The sequence below is a fragment of the Rhopilema esculentum genome, chromosome 15, assembly GCF_057945365.1.
Source record: "Rhopilema esculentum isolate cy_ngs chromosome 15, ASM5794536v1, whole genome shotgun sequence".
NCBI lineage: Eukaryota > Metazoa > Cnidaria > Scyphozoa > Rhizostomeae > Rhizostomatidae > Rhopilema > Rhopilema esculentum.
Genome location: NC_142829.1, coordinates 1,222,624 through 1,233,775, shown reverse-complemented (window position 1 = coordinate 1,233,775; position 11,152 = coordinate 1,222,624). Strand labels below are relative to the sequence as shown.

Genomic DNA, 11,152 nt, shown 5'->3' with positions numbered 1-11,152 from the left:
TAGGAGTAAATTTTCTTTCCGACGATCAGCGAAAGAACCTTGCAGTGTTCATTAAAATGCTTAAATTTTCTGTATATTAATCTATAGAAAATTAAAATTTCGGTGTATACTGACCAAGAGCTTCAATACTAAACTGCAGATACAGACCAATAAAAATTCATATTTTTACAGCACATAAACCACAGTTTAGGGTGAAAATAAGATATATTTTGTTAGGGTGGTGACTTCATGTGGGTTCAACTATGGAGCAACTACACCGAAGAAACACTTGTTTGTTGGAAAATAACAAAGGGGTAAAATCTTGTTTGAAAGATTTTCAAGCCCATAGTTAATGAAATTTATTTGAAAAAGTTATCTCTTAATCATGCAGAACGACATAAATAATTCCTACAAAGGTTAACTATCTCCCCTTTTCTAGAATCTAGAGAATGTATCATTTAGATCATGTATCACTTGATCATCAACACCTCTGAACAAATATAAAATATATAGTTTTTTCCAAGTCATCAAAACCTGCTGTTTATTGTTCTTTTAATTTTCATTCAAATTATTTAAAATTACATTTTGAGAGTTTCAATTTCAAGAACCTTGGATTTTTCAAAAACTTTTCTCTAATCTCACATCAGACACAAATCTACAGGAGTATTTATGTTTTATTGCATATAAAATAGCAGCATCCAAGTTCATACATCACTATTCAAACAATTTACGTAACCACACTAAAATAAATGATGGTGTCACTGTCACACTTTTTTATAAAGCAATTCAACGTACCACCTCGTTTTGGAAATTTCTCCAAACTTCATTATACGACTTTCTAAAGCACAGATTTGGTTTCATCGCCATATTTTAGGGCGGATACAATTTTTCATATTGTTTGTGCATGTATTTTAGATTTTACAGACCAATGAAGTTTGAACACTTGTAGGGAATTTGACCGCAAAGTCGTTCTGAGTTGAAACTTTACCCCCCCTCCCTCAGTCACCAATCACTGTAAAATTCCTTATAAAATGTTTATATTTAAGTCTTCATAAAATGAATACCGTGAGCAACTGCATGATGAAAACTTCCAAGTAGGCTAAAATCTTTGCTTTAATCTGAATCTTAGCTCAAAACTTTTGTACAAAAGTATTGAAGAATACTTTTAAAAATGAGGCCTGAAGATGAATTGGTGTATTTAATTATGTTTTGTGTTGCTATGGAAATCTTAATTGGAATTAACATCCATCACTTTGTTATTTTTGGTTACAAATTGCTTTTTTGCCAATCATTCTTACTCAGGACAGTAACCCATCTTGGACTAATACCAACCCACCCTGGTAGCTAAAAGAATATATTCAAAATGATAACAATAATCAATGGCATTGTGTTCAACCAAATAAAATCTTAAAGGACAAGTGACACGCTTTTGGCGCCAATTTTTTTTCTTCTTTTAACTCAAAGTAAAATGCTGTATGAGAGTGTTGTTGAAATATTTTTCCTTTCTGATTTCATTTTCCTACTTAAAAACCATTTTCAAATTATGGCGGGAATTGAATCATGTGACATCGTGACGTAGATTGTGATAATTTATTATTGCTGCTACTGGTATACAGTGCAATATTAATGTTTACAACACGCTTCTGAACGAATTCAGTTCCTCTGGACCTGTCGCGTCCTGTTTCGTAAACTCTCTATTAATGACAGGAAAATTCCGAGTTATCACAATGTACGTCATAGGGTCACGTGATAAAAAGCAAAATTGCGCCCCCTGCGCCCCCTGATTAGAATTTTTTGTTCTAAACCAGGAAAAACTTACTTCTAAATGATGATCTATAAGTTAATGGAAAGAAAAGATAGGGTGAAAAGTGTGTCACTTGTCCTTTAACCTTTCACCTAACTTTAATTTTACAGAAAATAAGCAAAGAATGTGTTTAGTTTGTGCAAAGTATTAAATAAAAAGGCAATGATTAGAATAATAAAATATACATTTAAACATTCAAGGGTATAATTAGGTAAAAACAAATGTTTTTACATCAAAGTCAATTGCTTTTAGCTTTCTTTGTCTTGTAATCATTCAAAGCAGCTTTGATAGCATCTTCTGCAAGCACTAACAAAGAATAATAAAACTGGCTTTAGAATATTTGCAGAATAACAATTAACAAAGATGTCTTCCTAACATGATGTTGCTTAAGAAAAAAGAAAACAGCAAGGAAACAGAAGACTATGCATAAAATTCTTTCTTCAAACATCAAAAAGGTTTCTATAGTTGTGAATAAGAAACCTTCTTTCTGAAACCTTCAGGATACATAGAAAAGAGGAAATACCATGAGCCCAGGGACCTATTCTCTATATTCAAAACCATTAACAGGCTTTTTTCCCTTAATAATAACTGAAAAACACTGTCCTTTTTACATCTGTTTTCACATAAAGGATGAAAAAGGAATCACAGTACACTGTTTACACATATCCTTTAAGAAGGATCTCTTTTCCTTTTCATTCTTTTCATCGTGGGTCATGGGTAAACGAATGAAGAAAGTAGCTGCTGCCTGCTTACTTCAGGCACTAATTACCAAGCAATAGAAAAAGAAAATTGGCTATTTGGCAAGTAAAAGAAAAATAAAGGTAAAATTGAAGCAACTTGGATGAAACCATGGCTCCAGAAAAAGAAACAGACAGTTACTGGTTTCTGCAACTTTGCAGAAAGAATTTCATATAGAGGATTGTGTTGAATATGAAAAGTTTTCAAGAATGAGCCCTGAAACTTTGAAGAAACTAGTCTAGTTGTGAGAGATTCTCTAGTTTATACCACCATGTATCATGCTTGCCGCACTGTGCGATTCCCAGCAAGACTACCTCCTATGTTTAGTTTTTTCTCAAATGAAGCAATGAATTGAAAGTTAAGACATTTTAACCTCTCATAAAACTTGATAAAACAACCAATAATAACAACAATCTATTTATTTAGTGAATCAATTTCAAGAATCTGAAAAAGGATAATACCTAGAAAAAATAAATTTACCACCGGTGCTCATCTGAGAACTGCATGACTTCCTGCTATTTTCCAAGAATCAAAACATGGTCCCCAACAGCAACAACAATCAATAGGAGCAGTCTAAATTTAGAAGCTCATAACCTAAAAAGGCTTAACTGAGTCTTTTATTTCAATTCATGTAGTCACCTTTGTGCACAGTCACATTAACAAGAGATTTAGTAAGTTGATTGGAATTCTCCTATTGCACAGATGACATAAATTTGAAGAAAAACTTTGTTATTGTCAACTTACTTGAACAATGTAGCTTGACGGGCGGAAGTTTTAGTTCCTTTGCAATGTCTGTGTTTTTTATTGCACCAGCATCATTTAGCTATATAGTTTAAAAATGATATCAATTATTTACAGTCAATTTTTGCAAACATTGCTAAGGTTTGTTCTCAACAAAATATAGAGCTATATGTACTCTGAGTTTTCCAAAAAAATATTCAAATACTTTAAGAAGTTTGGCACATTCAGTAAGTTAACATAATGCTTCCAAGATGTTTCATCATAAGTAAGATAAGGGTAGCTGCTGTTAAAGTATATTTTCAAAATAATTTCAATAAAAATGCTATTCACCAAAAATCTGATTATACAAATTATAACACACTTTGCACTGGTTTTAAAGAGTGTTCTAAAAACCAATGACTACAATTATGACAGTATAGAAGCAATAGGAAGAGCTTTTCATAATGATTTGTAATAAATTGTACTAAATGTTAAACCGTTTTTCCTTTGATCCACTCGGTTGCCAAGGAGCTAGAAGCAATGGCAGAGCCACAACCAAATGTCTTGAATTTAGCATCAATAATTTTGCCATCATCATCAACTCTTATCTGTAATGAAAAATAATATTGAAACATTTGCAAGCTTTTACAACTAAACCCATTATTTAATAAAATTGAGCATTATTTTTCATGATTACCATTATAGATTTCTCTTTTTGCTGATAGTGTCAGTTTAACATTTTCAAACAGATCTGATGCAATTGAAAAATATTAGAAAAAAATAATGTAGTTATGAAATAATATTTGAGTGAGCATCCGTGATACTGTCAGTTGCATCCATGAACATTTATCAACATGAGGTTCTGTCCATTATTTCATTGTTTTAATTACATAACTGTTTGTTAATTTCCTGGAAGGCTGTCCTTAACATTTACTGATGGTCTTGCTCAAAATACATAACAAGCTGACTTTGAAAAAATATGAAACTGAACTGAAATATTTCAAGATTATCTATCAATTATTCCTCCTCAGTCACGAAATGATTATGAAAAATTAAACAATTGAAAATACCTGAAGTTTCATGACATCACCACAGGCTGGTGCACCAACTAGCCCTGTGCCAACATTTACATCATTCTTGTCAAGAGAACCAACATTTCTGGGATTTTCATAGTGATCAATCACCTAATGAGGCAATTATAATTAAATAATATAACAGTGACACAATCTAGCATTTCCTGTCATTGTAGAGAACACCTTAACTTGGTTTTTTAATAATCAAATGTTGATCATTGAAGTGGTCTATTGACATTCAGTTTCAGTTCAGTTTCATGCGTTAGGCTGACTGTTTCTAATTTTTTCAAAAATCTGAGGCTGGATTTTTCTTAATTTGTTCTTAAATTAATAGGGTACAAGCAGTGTGATTGCTTAAGCTTTTCGCTCTAGAGAGGTATTCAGGCCTTGTTTGCCAAATAAGTGAGTAAGACAATCTCCATTTGCCAACAAGCTTGAATATTAACAGTAAAAGCACCCACACATGTCTAAAAAATTGCTTTTGAGATAAAATGTTGTTCAAAATTGCATTTTACAGTAGCTCAGCCTCTGTTCCTTTTTTCTGAATTTGTTCTTAACTTTTGAACATTTTTGAGGCTTGTGTTCTTTTAAAATTGTTTTTATAAAAAAAGAGTGTACTAATCAAATGAACATTGAAAGTGGCTCTATTGACATTCAGTTTCTGTTCAGTTACATGAGTTTAACTTATCCTTAGTCATCATAGCTTAAAGGAGATTTTTTCAACTGAGAGAGCTCCTATTCAGCAAGCTCCTCTGCCTAAAATTCCTGCTCTGTTTAGACTCCCTTGTTTTATTTTTAAATTTCATTCCTTTAAATTTATTTTCTGAGTGTAAAATACATTTTCAATGTAAATTGTATGTAATCGAATTTCAAATTTTGAAACTGGACTGAAACTGAACAGCTACCAATCAAAAATTAATAGCAACCCATTGAAGATGTACATTTGCCAAGTTCTATTCAACCTTTGGAACAGACACATATTTAATCAAGTTTTCAACACGGATCAGCTAATCGAAATCAAGAATCGTTTAATAAACTAACTGATAAAATGGAGAAATTGGCTAAAATAAACATTGCATTGTAAACAATATTTATCAAATAACACGTAAACAATTTTACAGTTCTAAACTCTTTCCATGTACTCTCGTACACAGCTGGGCTGTTAACCCATAAAATATTTGATCCAGTAAAATCATTCCGCCTTACAACAGTGGCGGACACTTGGGGGGCAAGGGGGGGCGACCGCCCCCCCAATACTTTGGAGAACAATGGTCTTTTGTTCTAAAACAATAGGAAATATGACGTCATCTTATTAAAACAATAGGCCTGCCCCCCCAATATTTGACCAAGTGTCCGCCACTGCTTACATATAAATATAAACCTTGTTTCCATCATTTCAATTCAATCCAAGATAAGCTGAAGCCTTCATTTCATATTGTGATTAGAAGTAAATACAAGCGAAGCTATTATGGAAGGGATATAGATTATTAACTCACATTGGGATGGTACGATGCAGTAGGAATACGGAGCAATCCAGTGGCTGCTGGATTTCTTACTATGTTCAAAGTCCTTCGAGCTGCAGAGTACGCCATGCTATCACCACCGTGTGAAATAAACAGCGTTATGTAACAACAACAGCAACAACTACAGGAAGGGGCGACACAGGTGTCCGAGGGACAGTGTCTGGGCAAAGGTTCAAACACCTGGAAAATCTTTGAAAGATTGGTATATTTTTGCTTAATTTACACCTTTTCAGACACAAAATAATTTTTTTAGAAAGAGCGCAAGCTAACCGGGGCCGGGGTTAAGGGGTTGTAGCCCCCTCACTTTTTTCCTGATTCATTTCAAGGTTGTGGCAATGTGGCATCAAATATAACGGTGAAAAACTACCATAAAAGTTCGCCAATTTGTCTAGAGCAACTCCCCCCACCCCAAATATGCTCCGGTGTCAATGGTACAAACTTTTGCCGCCCTAAAGTTTCGGCTTCATTGCACCCCTACAGGCTACATCAAGATTATTTTGTCAACTTTGGAGGTCAACCCACTCATGACTCTGAAAAACCCTTTCTTAGAGTTGAGTTCCATTAATTAATGCTCGTCCTTTTTCAGAGCCCCTGATAAGCAGCTGCAAAGACCAACATATTTTTACATGAAACATGCAATTCAATAAAAAATCACTTTTCAACTTCCAACTCGGTATGAATATTTTTTAAGCATTTATCCAAAGTTTGGGTAAATACGAAACAACTCTGGAATGGATTTTGGCCAGGAGGCGAGGAAGAGGAAATGGTGACGTTGATCGAAAGCTTGAAAGCAATAATGGTACAGAAAACTTCCAATAGCTCGAGCCTCCGATAACTCAAACATTCGCTACGTCGAACTGATATTGCATTCCCCTTGAATCTAGCGCAATAATTTTATAAAAAACCCCGATAACTCAAACTCCCAAACATTCAAACATTTTCTATATTGAAAAAAATTCCGATACCTCTGTGGAACATTTATCTCGATAATTTGAACATGTTTTTAATGAGCAGGGAAAATAACAACAATATTGATTAAAAGTTGTGTTTTTTCATTTATCAAATCAATGTGTTGTTTTGAAACAGAAACAAATTTGTTTAGTTCCTCAATTAACCGACAGCAAGGAATAAGTAAACTTCCCCCATCACCAAGCTTGCATCTCTTGTCAGTAACTTTGGCGATACATTTTGCTTCAGGATGACTTGGTAGAAGGAAAGCATAAAGACAAAGCATACAGCATCTCCATATTGGAAAAGACTCACACAACAATAGTTTGAACTTTCATTTCAGGACATATGCTATTTATCAACAGGGATTTCGGTTTAGTGGCATCAATTGGATGATTTGACAAAAAAACTAAAAGCGATTGTGATTTTGATAGTTTGATAGTTTCTTGAGGCTGGCGGGAAAAATATGTAAAAATCAAAATTGGAATGTGGAAAGCAATTCAATATAATCAAAATTTAAAAATTGTGTTTTGACAAGAAAGCCAAGCCTTTACAAATGAACAATCGCAAGGTTCTGTTAAGAATTGGGACATTTTTATAAAGCTTAAAAAGGGGCAAAGCGAGATGGCTTGTATACTGTGCTTGACACGATTCTTGGTGCATTTTGTCGACGGCTGGAGGCCGGTATTTACACATATATATTCAAATTTATGCACATGTAATTAAATGAGGCATTCCACCTAAATTCAGTTTATAAATTACATAAGGAAAGAGTAGGAGCTTCTCTCGGGTATAGGTCACATGGATATTGAAGATGCTATTTGATGCAGGGGTGGCACATGAAATTGTCCCACAAAGGGACTGGCTAATCCAGCCTGCGGAGGCGGCTAAAATACCTTACATGTGACCATCACGATGATGGAATGTTATGACCATCCAAATACTACGCAGTGTAGTAGATTTTTAGAAGAACATTGAAAACATAATTCACGTTTAGAAAGGTGTAGGTGTCGAAAACAGGCGTAGGATAGAAAGTGAGTGCTGCCTCTGAGATATGATTTTGGTTATGTCAATTTCGACTCTGCTTAAAAAGCTAAGGTTCTTAGTCTAAGGATAATTGACTCTACTTGCTCTATCCCTGTCGAGATATGTGAAAAGAGAGTACTGTGAATATTGTGTTAATAAAAATCTGCAATTTTTAAGTTGGTTGCAGCTGATCTCGTCAGAATGTAGCAACTAATATCAAAAAACATCTTTCAGGTAAGTGACAGTGTAGCTGGGTCAGAAGCCCTGGGCCCTAGTTTAGTCTATTTTCGCGCTTTTTTGCAAACACGCGATCACGCGCCATTTCAAATTCCTTCCAATCGTAGCATCAGCGATCACCTCGCCAAAATCTGTCTACACATCTCTTCTCGACTAGATTGGCCCTGTTAGTAAAGGATGGATACAGAAATGCAAGAGAAGGAAAATATACCATTTCACATCGCAAGAAGACCAGCTAAAGGTCGTATTATGAGGCTGAATGGCGGTGATAAGCATTGGCAGGCGATAGATTTTGGGCCTGGGCAAGATGTTGACGATGAAGTATTTTCGCTGTGCAATAAGTTCTCTGCAACATCAATAAGGTAATTTCAACCCAAAGTTTGTAAATTTGAAACTGATATTCTCTTTGCTTCATACTGATTTCCTGAAATGTGACTGATTTTGGCACAGATGGGCGTGGAAACAATCTATCGGGTTTCAAAACTTATATGATATTTGGTTTTTTCATACTTGTGGGCAAGCTAGCGATCTTCACATGCTTTTTCGAAACAAGATAAACAAGATCAAAATCATTCAAAGGTTAATAGTCACATGTTGTATTACCTTTCTACGAGATTTTGAATCTGGGTACCAAAGCTCCGCACGAGGTCAAGCATTGCTAGTATTGTAGATTCGTTGAATCCCTTCAGGGTTCATATTTTATTTGTTTCCAGTAACAGCTTGAATATTATCCGAGATACTTAATTTTCCTTTAATTTGGTAGTAAAACCTGTAAATTTTTTATCCATGATCAAAAAGGAGAAGGGATGCACTTCGCGAAAACACTTCTCGACCTCTCATCATATAGAGTCCTATGGGACCAACATCCTTTACTTTATGCAAACGAAAATGTTTTATTCAATGCAAGGATGAAAGGAATTTCTTTCGATGTAGAGACATTTAAACAATTGGCATCACATTTTTAGAAACAACTCGAAAGGAAACGAAAAGAAGCACTTTTCAAACAAAACATTTCGATAGTTGCCTGAAAATTCGAACAATCTTGCCCCAGAGAGACCTCAACACATCACAACTTTACACCCTGCACATTTTATCACACAAGGGAAGCTCAAACTCTCGCGGAACAACGACTTTTGAACCGATTTTGTGGTCTTCCCTTTCCAGTCAGCATATTATTTTTGGGGCGACTTATTTTTTGCTTTATTATTATTTTCTTCAGACTATTTTCACAACAACGATATGACTGCAAAACAAAAGTATTTGCAGAATTAGTTTTTTCTGATCATGCGCTACTTCAAAATAACTTCAGCACTCATGCTCTTTATTTTTGGTTGATTAATGTCTGTTTGCTAAAATGTTTCTGTGTCTTTTTTGAAGGGGCGACCAAGGAAAACAATCCTACACATTCGAAAGTATCAACCCATATAATGTCCACGAAGATGCAAACGACGACACAGACATCGGCGCGCCTAAAGTGACTTATACCCCACGCCAATCTCCTACAGGTAGAGTAACCCCAAGAAAGCCCCTCCGTCCATTAAAAAGTGCAACAAAATCTGATCCGTCAATAAAGGGTGTCATATTCACCGTAAGGTCGGGAATAAAGAGGTCAGTAAGTCTGGAGGAATTCACACCCGATGTTTTCATTGATTCCGTCTTCTCTATATCGTCATCATCCTCCAGCAAGCGCCCTAAATCACAGCCATGCTCTGACACCAAGCTTCCAACACGACGTACGGGAAGGCGAAGAAACTGCAAAACGCCAGTGCGTTTGTTCAGCTCAAGAAGCAGCTCGTGGTCCAACAATCCTGATCCATTTTGTAGCGAAGATAGTGGCGATTCACCTTCGTTCAGCTCGTCTCCCAGTTGCGAAGAAGACTTAGGAGTCGTGCCGATTAATGTTGAAAAAGAATGTGCCTCTTGCGGAACAAGCAAGACACCGCTTTGGAGAGATGCTGAAGATGGCACCCATCTTTGCAATGCTTGTGGCATACGTTGGAAAAAATACCGCGTTCGATGTATCAGATGCTGGTACATACCGAAAAAAGAGGAAAAGCTTATGAAAGTTTGTCCTAGTTGCACCTCGAGTGGATCTGTGAAAATGGCTTTGCCAAGAACAACAAAAAAGTGTTAACGGTAAGTTTGGTTTCGTCGTTTTTAAGACAAAGGTGCGAGCAAGCAGTATACTTTAGAATAACTTAAAACGTTCAAACGTGGTATCTAGGCCCAATTTATTCCATTATAAGACATGAATGACAAAGAAGGACAAAGAGGAAAAGGACTTAAAATTGAGAAATCAAAAGGATTCGAAAGAAACTCGTGTTCGAATACTTTCGAACAAACGTGCGTACATTCGACCACGCTTTGTGTATGAAACCATTGTGCTGTTTGTCTAAAAATCCCACAGCTTCTCTATGTTATTCGACTGACCCTCGTAAAAGCTTTTCAATGATTTTCTTATTGGCCTGACAGTCTAAACGAGCAGATTTCCCTGCCAAGACTCATCTAATCCAGTCCAGTACATGATTTTGAGTTTTCCTGAACACAAATAGCCTACCACTGAGGCGTACAAATAGCCTACTTCTTGGTCCATTGGGCGGGGAACCAAGTCACAGCTGAACTGTGATGTTTTGTGACGTCATACAGATAAATGTTTAACTTATTGACACGAATTATCTTATTATAGACTTATTAGGTAAGACATAGCATTTTCTGTCGATTGAAATATGAAATCTATAGCTTAAAAGTTAAATTGCAGGAAATTAAAATTTTATGATTGAGGTAGAGACTTGCAATGTCGATTTGATTCCCCTTAAAATATTTTGTTTGTAGGATGCTTTTGTGTTCTATGTTCAGATTATGTTTGAAAAAATATACTTGTGATAACAAGTCTAATAGAAAAATCTGTAAATTGAACTTTCCGAATCAGAATACAAGCAACATGAAAGGGAGGAAAATTTGCAAAGAAATAAGAAGTTTGTCAGATACAAATCAACATAGTGCTCGAAAAACAAACGAAGCCCCTTTCAAGTGAAATTTTGCAGAGTGTTTCCTAGCTATCATGTTGCAAATCCTAACTTCGATGATCTTGAGTTTATGCAAAA

General features: G+C 35.4%; 2 protein-coding genes across 2 annotated transcripts; one reads left to right on the top strand and one right to left on the bottom strand.

The window, feature by feature from the left end:
* Window positions 1-1,346: 1,346 nt before the first annotated feature.
* Window positions 1,347-5,967, bottom strand: LOC135685370 (uncharacterized). The gene is made up of 5 exons (XM_065201292.2): window positions 5,811-5,967; window positions 4,312-4,425; window positions 3,739-3,849; window positions 3,266-3,344; window positions 1,347-2,089 (listed from the first exon to the last, which is right to left on the bottom strand). Exons 1-5 carry the CDS (start codon window positions 5,904-5,906, stop codon window positions 2,022-2,024), a joined length of 468 nt encoding a protein of 155 aa, XP_065057364.1. The 5' UTR covers window positions 5,907-5,967; the 3' UTR covers window positions 1,347-2,021.
* Window positions 5,968-7,819: 1,852 nt separating this feature from the next.
* On the top strand, window positions 7,820-11,148 carry LOC135685362 (uncharacterized). Its single transcript, XM_065201277.2, has 2 exons — window positions 7,820-8,410; window positions 9,426-11,148. The coding sequence occupies exons 1-2, from the start codon at window positions 8,226-8,228 to the stop codon at window positions 10,180-10,182; spliced, it is 942 nt and encodes a 313-aa protein (XP_065057349.2). The 5' UTR covers window positions 7,820-8,225; the 3' UTR covers window positions 10,183-11,148.
* Window positions 11,149-11,152: the final 4 nt, after the last annotated feature.